General features: G+C 38.2%; 1 protein-coding gene across 3 annotated transcripts in view; it reads right to left on the bottom strand.

The window, feature by feature from the left end:
• The window catches only part of CPED1 (cadherin like and PC-esterase domain containing 1), a 307,531-nt gene that overhangs the window by 210,888 nt on the left and 68,746 nt on the right, over positions 1-27,897 (bottom strand). For all 3 annotated transcript variants that reach the window (XM_049893865.1, XM_049893864.1, XM_049893866.1), the window contains exons 4-5: positions 22,399-22,505; positions 10,476-10,551 (exon numbers count right to left, since the gene is read on the bottom strand). In XM_049893865.1, the coding sequence (XP_049749822.1) occupies positions 10,476-10,551; positions 22,399-22,505 (183 nt within the window). The remainder of the gene's footprint in view (positions 1-10,475; positions 10,552-22,398; positions 22,506-27,897) is intronic.

Below are 27,897 nucleotides of genomic sequence, written 5' to 3' on the forward strand. Positions count from 1 at the left end.
ATTAACTTCCTTCCGGGGGTTGCCAAAAACCTTAACAGGATACAGGAAGGAAAGAAAAGAACATTTCTGATAACTTTCACTCTTGATAAACAGAGGGAATCACGAAAGGATTTTCCATTCCACTGACTGTTGTTTACTCTGGATTCTGGAGTTCCTTACCTAGAGTCATGATTCCCTGACTGAAATCTCAGAGCTTCTTAGGGTTCTGGGAGATGTTAGGAAGGTGTGGAAGGGAGGGGATCAGAGGAAGGAAGAAAGGGAGAGTCTGGAGAGGGGAGAATCCTGCCCTTTTATCAGCCAAATCAATTCTGTCTTCTTGTGTTATATAGAACTTTCGAGTGAGCATTCTTTTCTTTCTCTTATTTTATTTTTTTTAAGTTTAGAGCTTAATAAAAATATCCACCTCAACATCTATTGTGATCTAGAACCTTGCTCTTTCTGATTTAGGTTTTTTGGCCTCAGACACCATTGCTTTCTTTCACAGGAACTATTGAAGCCCTGGTGGCTTGGTGGTTAAAAGCTTGGCTTCCAACCAAAAGGCTGGCAGTTCAAATCCACCAGCCACTCCTCGGAAACCCTATGGGGCAGTTCTACTCTGTCCTTCCAATAGGGTCAGTATGAGTCTAAATCAGCGTGACAGCAATGGGTTTGGATTTTTGGTTTTATGGCGAAAGGAGTTGAAAAGCACAACCAGTCAGCAGAAAGTATTATAGTTATTTCCTCCTCCCCATCCCGCGAATGCAGAGCCATTAAGATGAAGAAATCTTCCCAGAGAACTAATCTGTAGGGAGTAGCGAAACATCCTTAAAAAGAGAGAGAGAACTCTCATCGTTGTCTTCCTACTACATCCTTCTGGTGGTCATCACTTAGCTTCTACCCTAAAGAATTGCTGAACAAATACTTTGAATGAAGTGGTACAAGAATACTATCCTCCTTCCTAAGATAATGACATGTTTACCTCCAGCCTGCATAAATGAGGATCAACCAACAATGTAAGAAAAGGATTAAACCTATCCTTCTAGATAGCAATAAGGAGATCAGTCTTTTAGGTGTCATGGTAACTCCCAGAAGTTGGTATGATATCAAGTAACTTATTAATATGTTTCTGCTTTGCTTTTGTGTAATGTAATAACAGTACCCCTTCATAGATTTGTATGTATGATTACTCAATATGGGTAATTATTTTTTGGAGGAGTGAAACAGTATTTCCCACTTCTCCTGTCCCCACCCACTGACCCATAACACCAGCACAGTATTGAACTCTTAATCAGTAAATGAATAAATCAATCCAACCACTGCCAAGACTCTCTGATGATCGGCAGGAATCTCCTTCCACAACTCTGACCCCTTCCGTTAGCATCTTCTCTACTCTTTCATTCAAAAATATCAGTGTTGACTATTTTATATCCAAAAGATTTGCAGTTCAAATCCACCAGGCACTCCTTGGAAACTATGGGGTAGCTCTACTCTGTCCTATAGGGTTGCTATGAGTCAGAATCAACTCAATGGCAACAGGTTTTTGGTTTATTATTCATCAGGAACTATGGCCGTGTACTGAAATCAGTAAGTGAAAAAACTAAGGTCCTGCCTTCAGGGAATCCTAGTGGAGGGACAAGTACATACAAATAAAACTAAGAATCAAAGTGACACTGTTATGTTGTTGGGTGCATCAAGGTGATTCCAACCCACAGCAGCCCCATGTGACAGAGCAGAACTGCCCCACAGGGTTTCCTAAGCTGTAATCTTTACAGGAGCAGATTGCCAGGTCTTTCTCCCATGAAACTGCTGGGTGGGTTCAAATGATCAACCTTTCAGTTAGCAGCTAAGCGCTTAACTGTTTGTGCCACCAGGACTCCTGATACTGTTATAATAGAGATTTTACAATGCATGACTGGAGGACAGTGGAAAGAAAGGGTAAATATCACAGGAAACCAGGTAGACTTCACCTGGAAGGAACCTCTTGAGTTGATGTCTGAAGACATAGTTCAGATTTTCCATATAAAATAAACACACAGAAATGGTCCCAGTAATTATCTCTGGGTCAGTGAATTTGGGAAACTTATTTTCTTGTTTATATTTTTCTTTGTTTTAAAAGCAGCATGCTCAACTTGGAAGGAATATGTCCTTGGCCTGCCACTTGGCTTCTCTCAGAATTATGGTTGAATGGTAGGTTAACACCCCATTTCCCATCTCCTAACTTGTCCAGCTCAACTGATGGCTGGCTGAAACTCTGGGGGAACATTCTGTTACAACCGACATCTAAGCCATCAGCACATTCCACTGGCATTTCTTTTGAAATACACCCCGACAGTGGAGGAGGTGGCCTTTTCTGCCTATACTGAATTGAACAGAGCATTAGTAAAAATTTAGTCCCATCAGCCTCAGAATGAATGGACATTCCTCCCAGATTCTTCTGTGAGTGCTAGGCCTAGTTCTTAAATCTTTTTTTTTTTTTAAATAATGTGTCTACATAGGTATTTTAGAGGAAAATTGGGAAAGGCTGCTTAAAGGACCATTAGCCAGTTGTCTCGATGATGGTGGTAGTTGAGCTGACAACTGCAAAAGTAATATGATTTTTTTTTTCTTTTCCCATCTTAGCAGGTAAGGAAGACATCCGAAGAAGAGAAAGCATGGTTGTGTGATGTTCTTGTGTTTCTTGTGTAGGAGTAGAAAACTTAGATTGTAGGATTTTTCTGTGATTGATGTAGGATCAGTGTAGAAAAAAGTAAAAATGCTGCAGTTATTTGTAAGGAAGTATTTCAAGGGGCAGACTAAGTGGTTTAGGCTTGGTAGAAAAGATCTTGTGACCAGATGTGACTGATGGATGTGGAGAAGGTGGCAGAATAAAAAGTACCAAGGCATCATTTGAGGTTGCAAGCTCAGCTGTATTGAGGGACGGAAGAAGCCAGAAAGGCTGTGATTATGAAATGGTGATTAGTATACGCTTTCAGAAATGGAGTCGTTTTGGGTGACACAAGTTGTCAAGCATGGCTCTGGAAGTAGGAGACTGAAGTTGAAGAGAATTGAGGGCCATGGATTTGATGAGATCACAGAACTGTGAGGATCATGAAAAGATCTGTGTAGACTTCAAAACTGATAAGCATGATTGCAGACATAAAGTGGAGAGGATGAAATTATCCCAGGTGTTATGGACTGGATTGTGTTCTCCCAAAAGATATGTTAAAGTCCTAACCCCTGTGCTTGTGAAAGGTGACCCTGTTTGAAAATAGAGATTTTCTTTTGTTATGTTAATGAGGTCATACCAGAGTAGGGTGTGTCCTGAACCTAATCCCTTTTGAGTGGTGTCTTATTAAAAGAGAAAATAGACATGGAGAGACACATACACAGGAGAAGATGCCTTCTATAAGCCAAGTAATATCAAGGAATACCTGAACTGCCAGAGCTGAAAGCGGCAAAGAATGCTCTTCTCCTAGCTCAGACAGAGCGTAGCCCTGCCAACGCCCTGAATTCAGACTATTAGCCTACTAAACTGTGAGACAATAAATTCCTCTTTTTTAAAGCCACCCATTTGTGGCATTTTTGTTATGGCAGCGCTAAGTAACTAAGTCATCAGGCAATAATTTTCTTATTAAATATGTTAAATGATTAGGATGTTGATAGATGATAGCAAGGCAGAATAGCTACAAGATGCTGACAAACCTTCCCAACTCCAGAGATTAAGGTCGTAGAAGAAAACGGGTTTCATTGTCCTTAAGTGTAAACAAGATTTATTTTGTGAGGAAAATGGAAGCTAGAGTTACCAAGGGCTTACAAAACAAGGGCTTAGGGAAATGCAAAGATGTGCTGAGGAGAAGAAACATAGAAAAATACAGTGCTTAGAAGGTAGGTGTCTTAGGTTGGGTTCTCTAGAGAAGCAAAACTATAGAAAGAGAGATTCATATCAAGGAAATGGCTCTCACAGTTGTAGAGACTGGAATGTCCCAAGTTTGTGGGTCAAGATAGAAGCTTCTCCTGATTCACATAGCTGCAGGGGCTGGCGAACCCAAGATCGGCAGGGCAGAGAGCAGGACTCTTGCTCATAGGCTATGAGCAGTGATGAATCCCAGGATCAGCAGGCAAGACTGCAAGTAAGCTGCTGGCTTAACTTCCAAGAATCAGAGGTCAGATGAAGAGAAGCCAGTTGCAGGATCCAGCATGAGTAAAAAAGCCCCCAAGTCTTGCCAGAATGTGTTTTTAAAGGGTCATTTGGGTGGTGTGTCCCCAGTATTGGACTTTTTCATGGGCTCTAAAATGGTGCCTGGAGGTCTAAAGCCATAATGGTGTTGTCCACTTCCCTATCTGGCAATCCCAGTGACCTCAGATAATTTTATTTACTTCTTCCCTAGTGTGTTAATGCATATGGTGGCACAGCACAACTGGCAACATGGATCATCTGCAGACCAAGTACCTGTCGGAGAATACAACCTACCACTCACCATTGTTCAATATCCTCCAAAAGCTCAGTTGAGAGAAGCCATTTCTAAGAAAGATTTCCTGGATGATATGGCCACACATCCCTCTAGATCAGAGTATCAACATGGACGTTTGGCCTGTAATGTGTCATATTAAAGCAGAACAGGGTTTTTGTTATGAATTTTGAATCTGAATGCCTTTTAAGTGCAGCATACAACCTTCAGGCAGCCACAGCCTTCCCCACCCCGACCCCTTTTTGCCAGCCTCATTCATCAATTTATGTCATGTGCCAGGTACCTGTAGGCATTTGGATGTGTGACTCCTGTTCTAGATAAAATCTATCCCTGGTCAATCCTGATCTTAGAGGGCTGATTACCTGGGCGACACAATTTCAATCCCTGGACAGGCTACTGTGAACAGGCCTATAAACTTGTTTTATTTATGAAAGGAGAGTTCTTGGGGGGGTGCAAAAGCTTAACACACCCAAGAAGTTAACTGAAAGGTTAGAGGTTGAAGTCTCCTCAGAGGTCCCTGGTGATCTACTTCTGAAAAATCAGCCACTGAAAAGCCTATGGAGCACAGTTTTATTCTGACACATGGGGTTGTCCTGAGTCGGAATCGACTAGACGGCAAGTGTTTTTTGTTTCTGTTTTTTAAGTATATGAAACTGAGGAATAGAGGGCCTTTTGACACTAGTCAGGATAAAGTATGATTCAGTGGGAGGAGTATGATTAGATGGCGACTTTGACTAGGCTCGTTGTGGTAGAGATGGAGAGAAATGGATGGATCCCGTAAACTTTGGGGGTGGATGGCTTGCTAATGTACTGAGTGAGAATTTGAATGCACTTCCAGAAATTCTACCAATTTGAAATTCACTGAGTTTACAAGATTCTTTTATAAAAATGCAAATACTTCTAAGAGGCTTATGACTGCGATGAGAGTATAATTTAGGATGAATTAGTTCCATCAGCTTACTTTCTGCTATCACCTAGCAGAAGTTAGTCATACTAAAGAGATGAAAGTTGTACTTGGGGAAAGAATGTTTTGCATAAGGGATGTAACCATGTGTCGGACAGGAGGTGAAAGTCTAGAAGTATGAAGGAGCACAAAGGAGACACAGAGTGGGGATGTCTAGATTCGAGAACACAGAGAGCAAGCAAACTTTGGCCTTCTCTGAAAGTTTGCCTAAGATTCCCTCCTAGAGAGTAGACTAAGTCCCCAACTGGGGATGTTCCCACTGCTCACACTCTTATTTGAAGGAGAACATTCCCCAAGTTATAACAGAGGGGAGGAAAAAAATGAAATCAGTAAAACTATAATCAAATACCTATAAGCATTGCCAATTTCAGTGCAGTCCTGTTTAAATGTGAGCTAAGCTATCTGATTCCCTGACAATATTTCACTGTATCATGTGATAAACAAGGATGTATAAATCTGGAATGTTAAAAAAAATCATTAGTGCTGAGGGAGATAGGTAACTCTATTATTGGTCAATATTTACAAATAATTTTAATTATATTATTTAAAAATATTTTATATTTGATAATAAACATCATCTACAATTTTTAAAAAAACTTGTCTTGTTTAAAAAGAACCAAAAGGTATTAAGTTTTATGTGTTGTTTTCCTTTATCTTACTATACCCACAAGTTACAAAAAAAATGATGATATAGATTTCCTAAAATGTCCAAAATGCTATCTGTGGGTATGATTTTGGGTATATTTCAAACTTCACATGAAAGCCAGTGTTCAGAGCTAAGATAGCACTACTAGAAAGAATGAGTTATAAGCCCATATTTGGCACACTCCTAACCAGGACTTCTTGGATGAGGATGCTGCGTGAAAAAGAACAAAAATAACAACTCACAACCCAAGCTACATAGTTCTGTTATGTTTTGTTTTGTACTTGTATTCCAAATATGGGAAATAAAATGTTCATTTTTATATAAAACACACACATAAAACTTAATACAAACAAAAAACAAAAACATTAGCAACAAGTTTGGACGAACTAAAAATTCTGATACTTTTTTGTGGTTGTTCTTTTCAAAAGGCAAAGCATTAAATGGCAAGATAAAAATAAATCTTTGTCCTAGCCAGTAAAAATTCCATGGATTTGTGCCTTTCGAAATGAGTCACAAATCTAATGTCAGGTGCACACTGTTTGGCTGAGGAATGGAACAGTCTGCATTAGCTTTACATATTGCGTTCAATCGCTCCTCTGCATCTGGTCAAAACTCTGTTTGTCCTGCCTCATTTGCATGGGTCCCAACTACATATACTAGTGTACTCATCACTTCCAATGTGGCATCCCTATCCCCACCTACTGCTTTATCTTAAGCACCTACTATTTAGGATAAAGCCTGGGATAACTTGTCTGTATGGGGAAAAACAGTGGGATCATGAAATCTCAGTATTATCGATTATTGCCAAACCTCATCTTGTTATAGATAAGAAAAACAAAACACTGTTGGGTTTTAAGTCTTGCTCAAGTTCACACATTGCTTCAGAGGTAGGACTTGTCAGGTATTCTTCCCTGAAACTGCTGGGAGACACTTTTCCATGAGTCTCACGTGTCTTCACAACTTGCCAACAGATGCACTGTCTACCTTTGTTCTGAACTATCTTTTCAGAGGATTTATACAGCAAATAACCTTGAAAGATAGAGATGATTTACACTGGAGCAAAGGGCAGATTTGTTTTTTGTCCAGTGTAATAATGTCTCCCTACATCCAGACTCTCTGAGGGACTAAATTACTAGGTTGAGGGTTAGGGATCATGGTCTTGGAGGACATCTAGCTCAATTGGCTTAACATAGTTTATAAAGAAAATGTTCCACGTCCTACTTGGAACATGGGGTCTTAAAAAAAAGCTTATGAGTAGCCATCTAAGATACTCCACTGGCCTCACCCCATCTGGAGCAAGGGAGAATGAAGAAAACCAAAGATGAAAGGGAAAAATTAGTCCAAAGGAATAATGGACCACAATTACCACAGCCTTCACCAGACCGAGTCCTGCACAACAAGATGGTGCCTGGCTACCACCACTGACTGCTCTGACACAGATCACAATAGAGGGTCCTGGACAGAGCTGGAGAAAAATATAGATCACAATTCTAACTCACAAAAAAAGTCCAGACTTACTGGTCTGACAGAGACTGGAGAAACTCTGAGAGTATGGTCCCCGGACACCTTTTTAACTCAGTAATGAAGTCACCCCTGAGGTTCATGCTTCAATCAAAGATTAGACAAGCCCATAAAACAAGATGAGACGAAATGGGCACACCAGCCCACGGGCAAGGACAAGAAGGCAAGAGGGGACAGGAAAGCTGGTAACGGGGAATCCAAGGTTGAGAACTGGAGAGTGTTGACATGTTGTGGGGTTAGCAATTAATGTCACAAACCAATATGTGTATTAATTGTTTAATGAGAAACTAATTTACTCTGTAAACCTTCATCTAAAGCACAACAACAAAAAATATATATATAATGTCTCTGGAACAAGGGACAAGCATGCTTACTGCCCATTATAAAAGGTTCAGACTCCAAAAGTTTAGGGCACCTCTCTTGAAATACAAACCTCTGAGGCTGGAGGTGTCACCTATCCCTCTTTTCATCTCCTGTGGAAACTGGGGCTCAGGAAACCAGTGCAAATGCCAATACTCGGGGCTGCTGTTGCTGTGAGTAATAAAGTCATTGTCTATGACCCAGGAGGCTCAAGTCTTTGGCCAGCAACCAAAAAAACTATGACAGACTGACTTGTACGTTTAGAAGTTGGGTAAGTCTCAGATCTTTCACAGTTTTTGGTGGAAAGAAAATCTTAGTGATAACTGGTTATGAAAAGAGAGGAAATATTAAATATTTTGAGGCCTGTCTCTCTTGCTTGATTTTTCAAATCTAGGATGATCCAGTTACCATTTTTTGAGAATTAAGTATTCACTACATATACAGTATGTTTTATTTTTCAAATCAAATTAAATGCACACACACACACATACACATGCATATATACAGATACAAAATCTATATTTTTAAAACCAGTTTCTCTTTACGGATTAAAAAATAAATAAATTCCCTGTAGCTGAGTCACACAGCTAATAGGTGGCAGAGTTGAAATATCTGGATTCAGAATTTGTACTTCTTTCTATCTCCAAATGAAGCACAGCTTAAAACGGCACAGGGCATTTTGGCTTTAAATAGACTGGCTAGATTTGGTCGTATTATGTGTAATTTCATTATCTTACCATCTTAAAAATATTATTTATGTAGATAGTGACATGTTGCTATCTAATCTATATTCATTATTCATAGCAATTAAAACATTCTTAGTCTTACGAATACTGAGTTTATACCACACACCATATATTAATAACAGTGGTCAACAACAAAGGCCATTGTTTATAAAGCTTAAATCAGAAAATTATGCTGTAGAGAGATTCCTTTAAGGCTACACATTCAAGAAAATTATCTTCAGCTAAAGAAAGATAGCATGACAGGAAAATAATTCCATTAAAAAGTCCGTATATTCTGTGAAACTATCTTGTTTGTCTAGAGAGATAAATAGAAAATTAAGACATGAGAACAAGGAGAAGACTATATATGTCTGGAACCTACAGATGTTCTTGAGAATAGAAAATGTTTAAAGAGAAAGAAGATTAAAAAAAAAAACTCAATTTTCTGGAATCAAAATACAAACTTGTAGAAGAGTTCTGAGGGAAATTTTTAAAATTGGTAATCCATTTCTGACTATAAACAGGTTTTTACTCTTAGGATTCTATTCCGCTAACTATGATGCTACAGAAGTTTTATGTTTCTGAGTCAACCATTTTGAAATGTAAACAGCAACAAAGAAAAACACACTTTAAAATATGTAGGCTCTGCCCAAAATATAAATAAAATTTTCAGATTGTCTTAACGAGATGATTTCTGGCTATTTATTAAAAGTTGTATCAATGAAAGCAATTATTTTATTGCTTCTCACAAAAACATTACAGATCTATATATACATATTAAAAAAAATCCAGCTAGTGTTGCAATAAATAAATAAAACACTGAAAGATTATGGATTCAGCTACATTGTTATATAAAATAATAACTACAGAACCAAATTTAAATAGATATTGCTTGTTTTAGATAAGTATCTAAAATCAGAAACCGAACTGCCGATGTATTTTTATTTTACTTTAATTCCTGGTAAATGATGGTAGAAGACTCTAGCCACTATAATGGACACGCCGAAATGATTTATGTTTGGCGTGGAAGCAGAAACCCCATGGAAAAGCTGGTGGGTTAAGATATATCATTATTTTCCTTGATTCCAATAGAACACATATACTAAAAAAATAATAGTTAAAGTTATGCAGATCTAAATTTTAATTACATAATAAAACGCTTTCTAGAGGTAGGGGTTATTAAATATTAAATGGATTTTAAGCAAGAAATTCGAGGAACGTTTTCACTGATGGCTTTTAAAGTAGGCTATAATTTCATGTGAGGGCTTATTTCATCCATGAAGGCTTCTATATATACCTTCTGATTTTTTTTTTTTTTTCACTCTGGGAATCTATACGAAAACTTAACATGGTCATTTTTCTCCCAAATTTGTAATATAGTCAAGATTCAGAATTTATTCATTTAGCATCGTGTCTTAAAAACACACAGACAAATTGAGGGCATTCCATCAAAGGAGAACACATTTGTCAGAATAATTTAATCATGAAGAAATACTTATTTAAAAATCCCAAGTTTTATATAACCAAGAAGTACTATAATAAGCACTTCTTTTTAAAAAGCAGCAATTATTTTAAAGACAACCAAAGAAGGTAAAGGAATGCTTATCTTGCAAGATATAAGGCAAATTAAAAGAATATCAATGTTATACATTTGTAATCATTACCATCAAGGTCATCTCATCAGCAAAATCTCTTGAACTGTGGAAGATGTGTGATAGTGGAATTTCTAGAAAAGGAGCTAAACATGCTGATCGGAGTTGCACTACTTAGTGTCTGCTGAGGGAGGCTATATAGCTCACATTTTTATGCAAAAGGAGACTACCTAAGATTACCTGGAAATCTTCTAATTATTTGGCATAATCCTTCCTTTCTGCAAAGCTGATGCTGTATTTCTGGTAATATGTTTACCTGAAAAGAATGTAAAAGATTCGAGAGTTATGCATACATAAACCCTGAAGCAAAGAAAAAGCAAAAAACCCAAAGGACATATATATGAAGTATTTTCTACACCATCCAAACCTTACCTCCAAATCTCTGCAGGTCAACATTCTCTACTAAATACTAATGTGGTTTATTTGTTAACATAAAATGAAAACTTGTCCTTATATTTGATAACATAAAATAAAAACTTGTCCTTATACATTCTTAAAATACTTGGGTACATGTTTGAAAACTTTGAGATATTTAAAAGCCATAATATTTTCTAGAAAAGAAAGGAAATATTTATGTCTTTATTGCAAATTTATTAAAAAAAAAATAGCTTGATAGTTGCACATTTTGCTTTGACAAGAAATAGCACTAAACATACTTCTAACTCAACTCAACTCCAAAGCCACAAAGGCCCTCGTAGTCATTTGCTATCAGATAGACACTTAGTGGTAATTCAGTGCTGAACTTGTCTCAAAATTTCAAATATACTCTTCCCTTAATACTAAAGTGCATTAATTACTTCCAAATATAAAACCCAGTTACTGCAATATTTTATTTGAGAAAAACTTTGTTCTTAGATTTATAAACATCATTAAAAAATGTAATATATTTTTTAACTTATAAAAAGGAGAAAGGATACAAAAGAGCTTAATTCCTTTTCTTGTAAACGTCTATTTTGCTTAACTAGTTATTATCAACTGAATAGATGAAATGATACCAAATATGGTAAAAAAAAAAATGGTAAAGCATTGTTAAAAACAACAGAAAGATGTCAGTGTGAATTAGCTTGAAAATTAGATCAGCTTTAGACACATTATGGACTACTTCAAATTAATTCACTCTTAATTCATAAAGTATTGCAGCTTCTCCACTGTGTCCTGCTGTCATAACTAAAGACGAAGAATTGAATTGAAGTGGGGAGAAGGAAGGAAACCAGAACCATGGGTTGTGGTCCCACTTCTGGCACTTAACAGAAGCGTAGCCTTGACTACACCATTTTGCTTCACTTTACTCCTTTGTAAAATAAAGCATTCAGAGTCATTGTTCTCTCTAAGGTCTCCTTTAGCTTTAAGATTTTATCAATTCAATAATAATTTGTAGTTTAAAAAATTATTCATTTTAAGTCCTTTAAAACAATACATGGATCAAATATTCTCTAACCCTTACAATTTCATTAAACCAACTCATTTATTCAGCCAACTTTCTTTCTCCCAATAAAAGCTACATCAGGGCTAAGCTTCGACCAGGTCCTGTATGAATAAAGCCCAGGTTCAAAGAACCCATTCTTGTGACTCTGCACTAGCAATATTTCTAAATACTCCATTTGGAAAGTCTACAAAGATGCAAGAGTTTAAGTCTCTTACATTCTTTTGCACTGGGAATTGAGAAAAAGCTATAAATACGGTATACTTAGACCTTAGGGACATCTTGTTCTTGTTGTTGGGTACCGTCAATCCCAACTCGTAGTGACCCTATAGGATAGAGTAGAACTGGCCCATAGGGTTTCCTAGGCTGTAATCGCTACAAGAGCAGATTGCCGGTCTTTTATCCCTTGCAGCAGCTGCTGGGTTTGAACCACAGGCCTTTTGATTAGCGGCTAAGCGCTTAACCATTGCTCCACCAGTGTTCCTTAGGGACATCTACATTTCTCAGTTTCAAAGGAGAGAAAGTTCAGAGGCTAAACGTAAGAAAACAGGAAGGGCTTTCATAAAACCCTGAAGTTTTCCAAGCAGAATTCCTGAGATGGGCTGCAGGAAAGGAACACAGCACTGCAAAAGTATCTAGAACCCATAAGGGTAACTATCTTAATTGGAAAATGCTTCAAAAGGAAATACAACTGAAACTTTCCCCACAAAAGGCAAAGATCACTCAGTTTTACTGGCAATCTTCATGTGGCTTGGCATCTCTTTTCCCATCACTCTTTCTTAGCTTGTTGTTTAATCTCTTTTATATCTCAAAAGAGATAGGTTCAGAACACACCGTACACTAATCCTGTCGCATTAACAGCAAAGACAACCCATACCCAAATGAGATTATAACCACAGGTCTGTGGTTGTTGGTTTTTTTGTTTTGTTTTGTTTTTTAATCATCATTCTTTCTCTGGAGAAAAGCACTCAAGAGAGAGGACTAAATTCTACCTGTTGTTATTGTTGTTGTTAGGTGCTGTCCAGCTGGTAACCATATGTACAACAGAACAAAACATTGCCCAGTCCTGTGCCATCCTTAGAATCACTGCTATGTTTGAGCCCATTGTTGCAGCCACTGTGTCAGTCCATCTGGTTGAGGGTCTTCCTCTTTTTGTTGACCCTGTGTTTTACCAGCGTGATGTCCTTCTCCAGGGACCGATCCTCCTGATAACATGTCCAAAGTATGTGAGACATAGTCTTGCCATCCTTGCTTCTAAGGAGCATTCTGGTTGTGCTTCTTCCAAAACAGATTTGTTCGTTCTTTTGGCAGTCCATGGTATATTCAATATTCTTTACCAACAACATAGTCCAAAGGTATCAATTCTTTTTCGGTCTTCCTTATTCATTGTTCAGCTTTACCATGCATATGAGGTGACTGAAAACATCATGGCTTGGGTCAGGTGTACTTTAGTCTTCAAGGTGTCATCTTTGCTTTTTAACACTTTAAAGAGCTCTTTTGCAGCAGATTTGCTCAGTGCAATGCATCTTTGACTTCTTCACTGCTACTTCCATGGGTATTGATTGTGCATCCAAGTAAAATTAAATCTTTGACAACTTCAACCTTTTCTCCGTTTATCATGATGTTGCTTATTGGTCCAGTTGTGAGGATTTTTGTTTTCTTTATGCTAAGGTGTAATCCATACTGAAGGCTGTAGTCTTTGATCTTTATCAGTAAGTGCTTCAAATCCTCTTCACTTTCAGCAAGCAAGGTTGTGTCATCTGCAAAATGAAGGTTGTTAATGAGTCTTCCTCCAATCCTGATGCCCCCTTCTTCTTCATATAGTCCAGCTTCTGGTATTATTTGCTCAGCATACAGACTGAATAGGTGTGGTGAAAGAATACAACCCTAACACATACTTTTCCTGATTTTAAACCAAGTAGTATCCCCTTGTTCTGTTAAAAAAACTGCCTCTTGACCTATGTACAGGTTTCCCATGAGCACAACTAAGTGTTAAGAAATTCCTATTCTTTGCAATGTTACCCATAATTTGTTATGAGCCATGCAGTCAAATGACATTGCATAGTCAATAAAACATAGAGGTTAGAAATTATAACACATATTTTGAGGGGACATAATTCAATCCGTAACACCCTTTAGCACCCCCCAAATTCATGTCCTTGACACATGCAAAACACATTCATCCCATCACATCATTGCAAAAGTCTTAAATCAACTCCAAGTTGAAAATCTCATCTTCTGAATCATCTAAATCAAATATAGATAAGACTTTAGGCATATTCCATCCTGGAGTAAAATTCTTCTTCATCTGTGAACATGTGAAATGTCTAGATTTCTAATACAAGTTATCTGCTTCCAAAGTACTATGGTAGAACAGGCACAAGGTAGACATTTCCATTACAAACAAAAGAAACTGGGGGGCGGGGGGAAAGGGATAACAGGCACCAAGCAAGTCCAAAACCCAGTAGAAAAAATTACTTTAGCTCTCAAGGTTTGAAAATAATGCTCTGTTCTCTGATACCAACTGGGCAATGGCTCCACCCTCCAAATTCTGGTGTTGGCCGTGCTCTCTGGATTCAAGGAGGAGGCCCCTCAACTCTGGGCTTCAGCTCTGCCTTCCAGGCCCATTAGGACAGCAACTCTTCTCCCTTGGCTTTGGGTGGCCCCATTCTCCTAGTCCATCTGAGTGGAGACCCCACCTCCCTCAGTCCCTGCAGGCTCCATTCTTCTGCCCCTTGGGCATGGGCAGCCTTGCCCCCTCAGCTTTGGGCAGAGGCCCATGCCCCTGGCACTTGTGAATGGCAGCTCCATACTCTGAACTGAGTTGGTGAAGAACTGAATCGTTTAAACCTAGGAGGCCATGACTCAACCCTTGAAACTGATGCAACCCTGCTTCCCGTGCTCCTTCCAACAGTTCTGCTGATCTCTGAGCTTCTCCAGGGTTGGTTCTTTTCTTTTCTTGGAGGACAACAGATGTAGCTCCTTTGCCCCGTTTCCTGCCTATAGAATTCCAATAGGCAGACAGCTTTCTTTCCTTTTGTTCTTTCTCTGTCCCCTTTAGTCTAAACTGATGGGTTTTCTGCTGTGGTAGTTGGTTAGAGCCATCAGTCACAGGCTTAATCTGTTTAACAAAAGACTGTGTAGCCACATCCTTGGTGAAAATTCTAGGACACATCTGTATAGTTTGTACGACAGAATTTTCCAAATCTTTACGTCTGTTTTCATTTTGCAGTTTATTTTTTAAGTCTACCTCTTTCCTCTTGCATTTTACTATAAGCAGCAAGGAGAAACCATAGGACCCTTTTAAGATCTTGCTTAGAAATCTTCTCAGCTAAATACCCAAGTTCATCACTTACAATTTCTACCTTCCACCAAACATTTGAATGTAATTTAGACAAGTTCTTTGACACTGCACAAAAACACTGCCCTTCCTCCATTGTCCAATCACATATTGATCAATTTCTTTTAAAGGCTCACCAGAAGCACATTTAAAGTCCACATATCGAACAACATTCTGTTTGCTGGTGCCATATGTATTCTCTAAGACAATAGAGACTTTCTCTATAGCTCTCCTTACTTCCCCTGAGCCCTCACCAGAATTGCCTTTGATGTCCGTCATTCTACCAACAGTCTCTTCAAGGCAATCTAGGCTTTACTATTAGGCACCTTGAAACTCTTCCAGCCTCTACCTATTACCTGATTCCAAAACCACTTCCACATTTTAGGTATTTGTTAGAGCAGCAACCTGCTCTTCTGGTATCAAATTCTGTCTTAGTTACCAAGTGCTGCTATAACACAAATACCACAAGTGGGTGGCTTTAACAAACAGAAATTCATTTTCACACAGTTTGGAAGGCTAGAAGTCCAAATCCAGGGTACCAGCTCTAGGGGAAGGCTTTTTCTCTCCGTCGGCTCTGAAGAAAGGTCTTTGTCTCTTCTGAGTTTCTGCTCCTAAGTGATCTTCACGTGGCTTGGCATCTCTCTTCCGCCATCTCTGCTCTGCTCACTTGTTTAATCTCTTTTATATCTTAAAAGAGATTGACTCAAGAGACACAGCCTACACTAATTCTGCCTCTTAACATAGCAAAGACAACATATGCCCAATATTTTGGTGGGGCATGATTCAATTCATAACAACTATGCACTGAAGCAGGTACTTCTCCCACTTTGTAAAGGGCCCAGAACAAATGTGCTGTCATTGCAGATGCTCAGAGCAGCCCTTGTCATGCTGTCCTATCCTAGAAAACCAATGGAATAGAACAGTCCCAGTAAAAAGGATAGCAATAACTGAACTAATAGGCCAGAAGCTGTCAAGGCAGAGTACAGCCTGTACAAATTACAGGCAGAAGGGTAGACTGCTGTGTCCTCTCAGATAGATGACTTTTCCTGTGAGGCCTTAGGTCAGAAAGATTAACTGACTGAGGACCAACAAAACATTTGGTTCAAAAAGTCAGCCAAGCCAAGGGAAGCAATTGCTCTCACCCTTCTGCCTTCCTTTTTCCCCATCCTCCACCCGATGACCTCTTTTGGGCTCTTTCCTCCAAAGCATGTCTTTGGAATTCACAGAGCCACAGATGACATAACCATGGAGACATGTGACCCCAGAAATATCATCTCCACTCCATTTCATAATTTAACACCAAACTAAGCAGTTAACTAAGAAACTTGGCACAAAAAAGTAAAAACATTCCAGGATGATGGGTTATACATCTGTGATAAATCAACCTTTTATACACATGTAAATTTTTAACTGCTAAACCAAATAATGCTTTTCTATATTCTAGTGTTTTTTATTTTTGTGTGCATCATAAAGTATATAAGATTTGTATCATTATCAAGTGGAATATCACCAAGGGAGTTGTAACTTCCATTAGCCGGCTTGTATATGATAAGCTTCTGCAGTTTAACATTTCAATAGTCATTTTGAATACATACCAACCTTGTGTCATTCAATAGTCATTTTTAATACATACCAAACTTGACTATTAGCTGAAAGGCTGGTGATTTGAACCCACCCAGAGGAGCCTCAGAAGACAGGCCTAACCATCTGCTTCCAAAAGGTCATAGCTTTGAAATCTCTGTGGAGCAATTCTACTTTGCACATATGGTTATGGGGTCTCCATGAGTCAAAACTGACTTGAACAACAACCACCTGTGTTCCATTTGAAAGCTTTATATATCTAAATACAGATACACATACACATATGTAGATATATAAAGATACACACACATATGTATATATAAAACCCACTGCCATCAAATAGATTTATATATATACATTCACATATATATATACACATATACATACATATGTATATACATATATAGGGTCACTATGAGTCGAAATCAACTCGACAACAGTCGGCATATATATATATACACGCACATACTCATATACAATCAGCCCTCCATATCCGATGGTTCTGCATCTGCAGATTTAACCAAATGTAGATCAAAAAATATTCAAAAAAAAGGAAACAGGCTTTTTTTCCTTGTCATTATTCCCTAAACAACTATTTACATAGTATTTACATTGTGTTAAGTATTATAAGTAATCTAGAGATGTTTTAAAGCATACAGGAGAACGTGCATAGGTTTTATACAAATACTATGCCATTTTATGTACGAGACTTGAGCATCCATGGATCTTCATATCCGTGGGAGTCCTAGAACTAATGCCCCACAGATAACAATGGTTGACTGTGTATACATATATGTGTATGTGTATAAACACATATATATTTAACTTCACACAAAAAGTTTCATCTATGTGGCAAGAGTAGAATGCATATATAAAATGGTCTTGACATTCAAACCCTAGGATATTTCTAAAACATCAAATTGGAGAAAGGAAATGTACACTTAAAATCTATTTCAATCCTAATACACCTTCCACAATCCTAATCTGTGGTAACCTACATCTAAATTGTTTCTATTATATGTTGACAAAAGCAAAAGTAAAAAATCATCCTATTTTGAGATATATTTTGTTAATAAGAAAACCAAAAACCCATTGTCATTGAGTCGATTCCAGCTCATAGTGATCCTATACAGCAACCAAGAAAAACAAACCTGTTGCCGCGGAGTCGATTCCGACTCAGAGCCGCCCTTTAGGACCGAGTAGAATTTCCTCATAGGATTTCCAAGGAGTGACTGGTAGATTTTAACTGCTGACCTTTCGTTAGCAGCCTGAGCTCTTAACCACTGCCCCACAGGGCTCCATACTACACCCGTTGCCATATAGTTGATTCTGACTCATAGCGAGCCTATGGGACAGGGTAGAACTGCTCCATAGGGTTTCCATGGATAGGCTGTTGGATTCGAACTGCTGACCTTTTGGCTGGCAGCCAAGCTCTTAAGCCACTGTGCCACCAGGGCTCTACCAGGGTTCTAGTATAATATTAATTATAAATGTTTAGGAAGTGTTCATAAATCAAAAAAACTAAAACTGCAGCAAAACTATTAGCTTGTTAAAGAGAGTAGACATTTCAATTTTGTTCTATTTATGAGGATAAGAAAGTACCTGGGGGGGTAAAGAAAGTTTTGTTTTGTTTTGGTTTTTGGACACTTAACGATCATTAAAAGTGATACACCCACCATATTGTACCTTAGTGGACTGCTCTTTTTTCGCACTGGATCTAAAGAATTTCATGCCTTTTCTCTTTAAAAAGTCAGGCCTCCTCCCAAGACTGTTCAATATAATCCACAAGGAAAAAAAATTAATGACAAGGAAAGAGGAGAACCAGCTAATCAAAGAAATTAATAATTGTTCCCCTCCGCCTATGTCTCTCAGGTACAATTATGATTCCATTCAAATTTGCCTGAAAATGCCCCAGTGTGCTTTACAAGAAGAGCCATTTCAGTAGTTTTCAGTGCTCCAGATACTAAAAACAGCATCCTGGTTTTAGGGACTGCTAATCCTACAAAACATTTAGAGCTAGAAATGAATCCGTCTGCTTTTGAAACACTACAGCCTGCTTGTTAGAGGGGAGATATAGCCCTAGTTGCTAAACCTAGCATCACCCAAATAATGGACCTCACTTCACTCTCAGTATCACACGAACCAATATATAAACTCACATCATCAGCCTCCTCACTCGAAAGACTCTTGGCCATTCCTTTTCTGTAACATCTTATGATCAGTTTCATTAAGCATAAAATTACAAAGCCCTGATGTGGTCAGCAATCTTAATTTGAGCAGGTGCCCTTTTTTTTGCTCATTCTAAGGTCACAGATAATTCTACAATATTCCCACCAAATCTGAAGCAAATTCGGTTTTGAATATTGATGCTTACATAAATAAGTCATGGTTCTTAAAGCTTCAAATTGTTCAAGCTCCAAAGTGACAGTTGTCTAACTTGTATCATTTAGAATTTATTTATTCTTTAAGAACGTTCACTAGCGTAGGCTGTTAATGCAGCTGCTAAGTATTTATTTAGAAAAGATTCTATAGTGAAAGAGTTAAGAAAACAGGATTTGAAGACAGACTGCCTAAGTTTGAATGTAGTTGCCTCACTTATTAGCTGCGCAGCCTGAGGCAAGTTTCTTAACCTCCCTGTGCTTCAGTCTCCTCATCTGTAAAACCAAACAATCAGACCTATTGGTGTCAAGTTGATTCCCACTGATAGCAACCCTGTAGGGCAGAGGAGAAATGCCCCATGGAGATTCCACGGCTGTGATCTTTACGGAAGCAGACTGCCACATCTTTCTCCCGAGGAGCAGCTGTTAGGTTTGAACAGCTGGTCTTTCAGTTAGCAGCTGAACAATTAACCACAGTGCCACTAGGCCTGCTTCATCTGTAAAAAATGGACATAAATAAATAAGTAAACACCTAGAATGGTGTCTGACACATTAAAAAAAAAAAAACCCTTTGCCATTGAGTTGATTCCTACTCCTAGCGACCCTATAGGACAGAGTAGAAATGCCCCATACAGTTTCCAAGGAATGCCTGGTGAATTTCAACTGCCAGTCTTTTTGGTTGGCAGCCATAGCTCTTAACCACTATGCCACCAGGGTTTCCATCTGACACACAGTAAGTTTATATAAATGTTGGCTATTATTTGTCATTTTTACCTTCAAAATACACCCAGGTTCTGACCACATCTCACGATCTCCATTGCTACTAGTCCGAGTCAGTCTCACCTCATGCCTACATTATTACAATAACTAGTCTTCCTGTTTTTGTCCTTGTCAACGAGTAGCCAATTTTCAACACTGTAGCCACAGCAATCATGTTAAATGCAAATGGACCACGTCACCCCTCTGCTCAAAGCCCTCCAATAATCCCAAAGTGAAAGCCAGAGTCCTTATATGTAATTCCATCACTGAGCCCTCTACTCCTGGTACTTCTCTGCCTTCACTCGCCACCTACTATACTTCTTCACTTCAGTCATATGGGACTCCTTGTTTTCCTCAAACAGGTGAGACATACTCCTTCCTCAAGGCTACTGTACCTTTTGTGTGTGTCTGCATCGTACCTCAGGAGTTTAATTTCTATGGATGACATCACATGGGCTCTCTTGCCTTTGACTATCAGTTGGCTTTGACCACCAGGAGGCCTTGACAAGAGACTGGAGGGTAGGAGAAAGGTTGAGTATTTATGTTCCTGGTTCCCTCTTTGCTGGGTTATAATTTGGCAATGGCTACATTCTCCTAAGTTTGTAGCTCATTTCCAGTGACCCTTCTTTCTTGGCTCTAGCTCACACTATTTCTTCTGGTTACACCACTTCTACAACCCTTCTTCAGAGCAGGGTGGTAAAAATCTCATGATATTGCTGATTATTGGGTGCCCCGCTATTCTTTTTTATTTCTCTTACCCTGTGAAAACTTTATTAGTTTCTCTTCAGTTAAATCATTTTGAGTATGACATTTGTTTCCTGCTGGGATGCTGACTAATGCACACAACAAATACTGTAGGTTTCATCAGATAGTTGATGGGAAACCTTTCAAGACCTTAAGCACAGGGGTAACATGGTTAGTTCAACGTTTTATATGTTTCACTCTGATAACTTTAGACAAAACAGTGAGGAGGATTAAGCAGTAGTCCAGGTAAGAGATATTGACTGACCAGAATAAATGTAGCTAAGTAGGTAACAGATCTGAGAAATGTTTAGGAGGTAGTTTCTTTAGTATTGGGAAATGATAGAATGCAGATGACAAGGAAGAGAACGGGCTCAAAGGTGAAGCTCAGATGTCTATCCTAGGAGGTAATAGGGTGCCTGAACACACATATGACCAACAGAAGAGAAGCTCTAAATGCAAGGCCAGAAGTCAATTTACTGGAGAAAACAATGAGTTGGCTTTAAACATGTTGAGATTGAGGTGTCAATGGGACATCCAAGTGGGTATGTTCAGCAAACAGCTGTACATGTAAACCTGAAACCTGAGAAAGTAGTCGGAAGTTTAGATGTAGAGTTGGGAATCATGAACTGCAAATGACAGTTGAAACTCTGGGAGTAGTGTTAAGGAACACATGCGTTTGAGGAATGGGTGGAGGAAAGTGGCTATGATGAAGACAAAGAAGGAATGGACCAAGATGTACAAGGAGAACCAAAATAATATACTCAGCCCAAAGGCCAAGGAAGCAGAGAATTGGAAGAAGGAAGGCATTATTAAGATTGTCAATTGCAAGTGATCAGAGCAGGCTACTACAGGGCCAGCCAGGGACTGAAAAATAGTTATTGGTTTCGGCACTTTTCTCCCAGACTTGTTAGAGGTGTCAACAATAGAGCATGTATAAATCACCCTGCACAGTCCCTAGCACACTGTAACATTTGATAATTCTTGGTAATTTGTTATCTTTTAAATTCCTTTCCTAACACATTTACAAATTTTCACACAACATAGTAGTAAATGCTGAACATTATTTTAAAAACTGAAAAGAAATTATATAAGTTTTATTGTAATTTAGGATACCAATTTAAGTTTTAAAAAGTCTAAAGAGTGACCTAGAAAATAAAGGCTCTCCTAGGTTGGATGAGCAAGTGGCCAGAGCAAGCAACACTCCATAGGCTACGGACTTCTAGATAATGTTCTGTGGGTCCTTATTGGGTAAAACTATTACATTATCAGCAGCAGAAGTTGAAGGAGAGCCTATCAAAGAAACAAACAAAAAATTGGTGACCATTTCATTGTAAAGTGCATAAACCATAGGAAATTGGAACCTACCACAAAGATGTACTGGTTCCAAATTTTTCAGACCTTTTTTATTTTTTACATTATAGACTAGAAAATATCAGTGTTGATATCCATACGGCTGACAAAATCTGTGCACATTTTGAGAGTGAACATTTATCTTTTTTTAATATTTTATTTTTGGCAAAAATATACAAAGCAAAACACCCTCCCATTGAACAATTTCTAGATATAATGATCATCAACATTGTTACACTCTTCACATTCTTATTTCTGTTCTAGTTGTTTCACTCCCATTGACTTCTCGCCTATGCTTTAAAATAGCTGTTATCCATTTAGTCTTATATAGATAATTTTTTAAAAAGAATGCAATACTCAAGGGTGATAATCTTTATTTTTTGAGCTAAGCTGTTATTTACTTTAAAGTTGAATTAAGGGGATAATATTCATTCAAGGTTTGAAGAGTAACTCAGGGCAATAGTCCTGGGGACTCCTGCAGCCTAAATAAGTCCAGTAAGTCTGGATTCTTTAAAAGAGAATTTTTACCTTTTGATGTAAACCTAACCGGCACACGTCTTCCTTGGATATACAGGGCTTTCCATCAGCCTTCCTGGAAGACAGGCAAATGAGCAGATCCCAAGGACCCAAATCACCTAATAGCAAAAAGAGTATGAAAAACAAATAATTATTATCAGATCTTTAAAACCATTATCTAATCCCCAGATTAAACAATATAATTATTTAAGTTCTACCATATGGGTAACAGTAATTATTAATATATTTAAAAGAAAAAATCAACTTTCAAAGCAACTAAAATTTAGCATTTCTAATTTAGCATGCCTACCATTTTTATCCCTGGTATTGTATTCTAGAGAATATTCAATTAACTGAAGAAATATCATAAGAATTTCTTTAAAAGACTAAAATCTGAATGCTTAAATTCACTAATTTTATAAATTTATGTCTTTTATTTGAGAATTGAGAGAAAAGAAGGTTATAAAATCTTTCAAGATAGGAGATAGTTGTGTAATCAGGTAATGATAAGAAGTTAAAACAGCATATTTGTTCTGAGCTTGGTATTGCCACTAATTTTTATAAATCTAGACATGACTTATGTTTTTATAACATTTATTACAAAGAAAAAGTTGTGCTAGGTAGAAAATTAAATCAAAATAAAAAGACAGGTTCTGTCTAAAAAGACCTTATGATCTAGTTATAGATAGCAGAGATGAGTTCAAAATACAGAGTATAACATGGACCAAAACAAATGATATTTGAGCTAGTTCACCAAGGACAAAGCTCTTTGCCAATAAATCACAGTAACTTGCCAAAATAATCTCAGAAGAGCACATTCTTGCCCAATGCCTGATCATTTAAAAATTAATATTCAAGTGTATTATTTGGGCTTCTTGTCCTTTATTCTCTTTGATCTACTTAAATCCATTTCCATCCACATGCCTTGCATATAATTGGTGCTAAAAATATTTCTTGGATGAGTGAGTGAACAAATAACTAGCTCATGATAGCATGGTAAATACACTGCCCCACAGAGAAAAAAACTCAAGAAATATCCTCTTATTTTTAATATTACTCAGAAATAACATGAAATAGGTATCTCAAAAATAACTAGGGAAAAAAAAAACCACTGGGAAATGTATAAAAGAATTGGTATTATTTTTTGAGAGGCTATCCTATTTTGGATGGAAGTCCAGTGTTTGAAAAAAAAAAGAAAAAACAATCGAATATACCTTGCCTCTTTTGTTGATGAATCCTGAGTTAAATGTCTCTTCAAGTAACTCTTCATACCTGAAATCACCAGTCATCGCCTGTATTGGGTGTCATGGATTGAACTACGCCCCCCCAAAAATGCGTGTATATCAACTTGGTTAGGCCATAATTCCTAGTATTGTGTGGTTGTTCTCCATTTTGCGGTTGTAATGTTATGTTCAGAGGATTAGAGTGGGATTGTAACACCACCCTTACTCAGGTCACCTCTCTGATCGAAGGTAAAGGGAATTTCTCTAGGGTGTGGCCTGTACCACCTTTCATCTCCCAGGAGATAAAAGGAAAGGGAAGCAAGCAGAGAGTTGGGGACCTCATACCACCAAGAAAGTAGCACCAGGAGCAGAGCGTGTCCTTTGGACCCCGGGTCCCTGCACCTGAGAACCTCCTCGACCAGGGGAACATTGAGAACAAGGATCTTCCTCCAGACCCAACAAAGACAGAAAGCCTCGCTTGGAGCTGACACCCTGAATTTGGACTTGTAAGCTACTAGACTGCGAAAGGAAGTCCTGGTGGCGTAGTGATTAAGTGCTAAGGCTGCTAACCTAAAGGTGGGCAGTTCAAATCTGCCAGGCACTCCTTGGAAACTCTATGGGGCAGTTCTCTGTCCTATAGGGTCACTATGAGTCGGAATCGACTCAAAGGCAATGGGTTTTTTTTATGGGTTTAGACTGTGACAGAATAAATTTCTCTTTGTTAAAGCCATCTGCTTGTGGTATTTCTGTTACAGCAGCACTAGATAACTAAGACATTGAGTATAGTGGCTCCTCAAAAGTTAGGAAATAACCAACTTCTGCAAATCTCATCTCTTTAAAAAAATTTCAGAAGAATTTTGGCACTTTTGGAGCACGAAACTTTCAAAGAAAGGCTTTATGTGTGGAAAAAGGTGATTAATAAGGAAGAGAGATATAAGTAGGAATTAAATTTCACTTCCCACTAATTAGAGCCTTTCCAAGTTGCTAAGCCCTATGCTATGTAGGCTATTGATTCCTCCATTTTTAATTGTCCTGTTACAGGAAGAGAAACCTCTCCACCAAAGAAAGGCGTCCAATCATACTCAAGTTTACATTTGGGCTCTTGCCCTAGAATATCTCTGTCTGCTTGTTGTATCCCAAGATCGGGAACATAGCACATTGGTTAAAAGGTGCAAGGAGACATGGTGCAGGTGGTTGGGGGTGGGAGAACTCTCATCCATGTGATGGTCCTTAGGCTTGGTAAGGCCTACCCTTCTCCACATACCTTCACTCTGAAGAAAGCTACCAACTGACTCCTACACCCAAATCCAAATACTATAGAATGAATATTTTATTTTAAATGTTCACTTTGGGTTTTCAACCAAAACTTTTTGATTTGTATTCAAAGGGGAGACACAAAGACTTTTTGTATTCTATATCATTTTTAGCCCAGGAAACAATAAAACCCAAGAAGAAATAGCCTGTCATAAGATTCCCAACTAAATATTTTAAGAAGATAAGGATATGCCAACCAGAGGGATTTCAAATCATGGACTCTTTCGGACCATGGTCACATTAGTTGGTCCATTAGAATGGGAGAAAAGTATGGAGCAGAACTCAAATTCTTATTAAAAAAAAAAAAAAAACAGACAAACTGGACCAATAGAGAACAGAGCACTCCCTGAGACTATCACCCTGAGACATTCTTTAAAACTAGAACCGAGCCTGTCCCTTGAGATCATCTTTTAGAGAAATAGCAGAGTGGCACAAAAAAAATAAAGGATATTGCCTATAAGATGGGTGCCCTACTTAAAAACCATCAGTATGAGACCAAAAGATCAACAATTACTCAAAAGCAAAAATGAGAAGATAAGGGGACAGGGAAACTAGAGTCCTGGAAAGGGAACAGACAGGACACAAAGAGAATGCTGGCACATTGTGATAAATGTAATGTCACTGGACAGTTTGTGTGGAAACTGTCAAATGTGAGGTTAACTTGCTGTGTAAACTTTCACCAAAAACTCTATAAAGTATTACTTAAAAAAAAAAAGTCACAGACTGTATTGGTTAGGTCTTAAAAACAGAGTGTGTTTATATTCATTCCTGTAAGTCTAAAGAATGCCCCCCTCCCTTCCCAAAGTACACACAATTTCTAGAGTTGATAGAAGGAAATATATATTTAAGCCATAAATGTTTAAAACTGGAAGGCACATTTAAATAATTCAAAGCTTTCAATTTATTAACCTCCTAGGTGCAGAACGTTGTACTAGAAACATGAAAGTGAATAGCAAAAAAAAAAAAAAAAGTAGAGAGAGAGCCGTTACTGCCCTTAGCAATCTATTTGAAGGATTCAGGATTCATACATTAAAAAAAAAAAAAAAAAAACCTAGGACAACCTATAAAGCATCACATATTTTTCTGACATTCATAACATTTAGCTCTCATTATATTTCAAAAATATTTTTTAAAATACTCTATAAAGGTCCCAGGCAGAGCTGTAGATAAATGTAGAACAAAATTCTAACTCACAAAAAAAGACTAGACTTACTGGCCCGACAGAGACTGGAGAAACCCTGAGAGTATGGCCCCCAGATACCCTTTTAACTCAGTATTGAAATCACTCCTGAGGTTCATCCTTCAGCCAAAGATTAGACAGGCCCACAAAACCAAGCAAGACTAAATGGGCACACCACCCCAGAGGCAAGGAAGGGACAGGAAAGCTGGTAATGGGGAACCCAAGGTTGAGAAGGGGAGAATATTGACATGTTGTGGGGTTGGCAACCAATGTTGCAAAACAATATGTGAATTCTTTAATGAGAAACTAACCTGCTCTGTAAACCTTCATCTAAAAAAAAAAAAAAAGCACAATAAAATAAAATAAAAAAGAATTCTCCAATAAATCATGTATTAAAAAAAACAAAAAATACTCTATAGCGCAAAAACGTTAAGTGATCTCTTCATACACTTTTCCTAATTTGAGCTGCTCTGCTCTGAAAAATGCTGACCATTTCTACTCAAAACTCTTACTGTATCCTCACCGAATTCTACCCCAATTTTCCAAATCTCTATTTCCTAGTTAAATATTTAGCGAACCTTTTCATTTTTCTTCATTTCTATCTCCTATAAGTCAACTCCCCCACCCCATGGCCATTTTTAAAGAAAAGGCACTATTTTTTTCAGGAGAGGCACCCTGTATTTAAATTTGGATGGGAAAAAAAACAGCCAGCCACAATGAGATGTAGAAACTGAGCTAAGAGCAAAGCTTGTTCACTAGCTGAGTAAAGCACATTCAGAAATCAGCCCCGGAGCATTTCAGATACAAATTTGTATCTCAGCAAATTACTGTATATTACTATATATATTGTAGAGCTTTGGGGTCACTCAGAGGCAAATGAAAGCATGAACATTTAGTAGACAAATGCCCAGGGTCTACAGCAGAGATTGCAAACTCGAGGACCACAAGGAGAGTCAAGCCCTCAAAGGGGTGCCTTTGGCCTGCATAGTATTTGTTTTGTTTTTCATTTTAGGTATTTGCTAAAATTAAAACACCAGCATAATTCACACAAAATCCAGATTTCAGTCTTTGCTTGAAAACTTGGAAGCTCCAGTAATACTAAGTATTATCTTCTACAAGGCAGCAACTGGCTGGTAAGAACAGCTTCTCCAGTTTGCCAAAGTCCCTGCCTGGCCCTAACTCTGCCTCTGCTCCACCTCTAGTAGCAGTAAACAGTACTAGACCTGGGGTAAAATACTGGCGTGTCCATTTTCCAAATGGTCATTCAGCAAATTGATGACCCATGTTTTAGCTTTTAATGAATTAGACTTGTTCATTACGTGAATTGGTTTTGCTGAGATGGCTTTAGACAAATTGATATTTGGTCAGTTGGTTACAGAGGAATGTCTGAACATGGCCTCTGATCTCCAGAATTGGTCACGTTCTTCCACCAAGGTTAAGTGAGTTAACGTCAGCTTCAAAGACACTTTATGGACTGTGTTAAAGGCTGACAAGGACTGAAGTGTGGCTTCTTAGAGTCTTTCCCTCAGGGGCCTGGAGAAATCAAGAGTGGCCTGTGGCATCTTTTTTCTCATATGTCTTGTTTCTCCAGCTAAGTGCTAAAATGGCCCAGGACCCACTCCTTCCTGAGCCTGGCCTCATCACTTTCTCATTCACTCTCTTTGGGCTCTTTCCCAAACCAAGCTTGTTGCAGCTGCAGCCACAGTTGTGAATGGCCCAGAACAGGCTGTTGCTAGGCATTAGGGCAGACGTTTGTTCTTGGTGCCTGTCTTTCTTGATGTGGTTCCTCCGCCC

This window comes from Elephas maximus, chromosome 8 (assembly GCF_024166365.1).
Source record: "Elephas maximus indicus isolate mEleMax1 chromosome 8, mEleMax1 primary haplotype, whole genome shotgun sequence".
Taxonomy (NCBI): Eukaryota; Metazoa; Chordata; class Mammalia; order Proboscidea; family Elephantidae; genus Elephas; species Elephas maximus.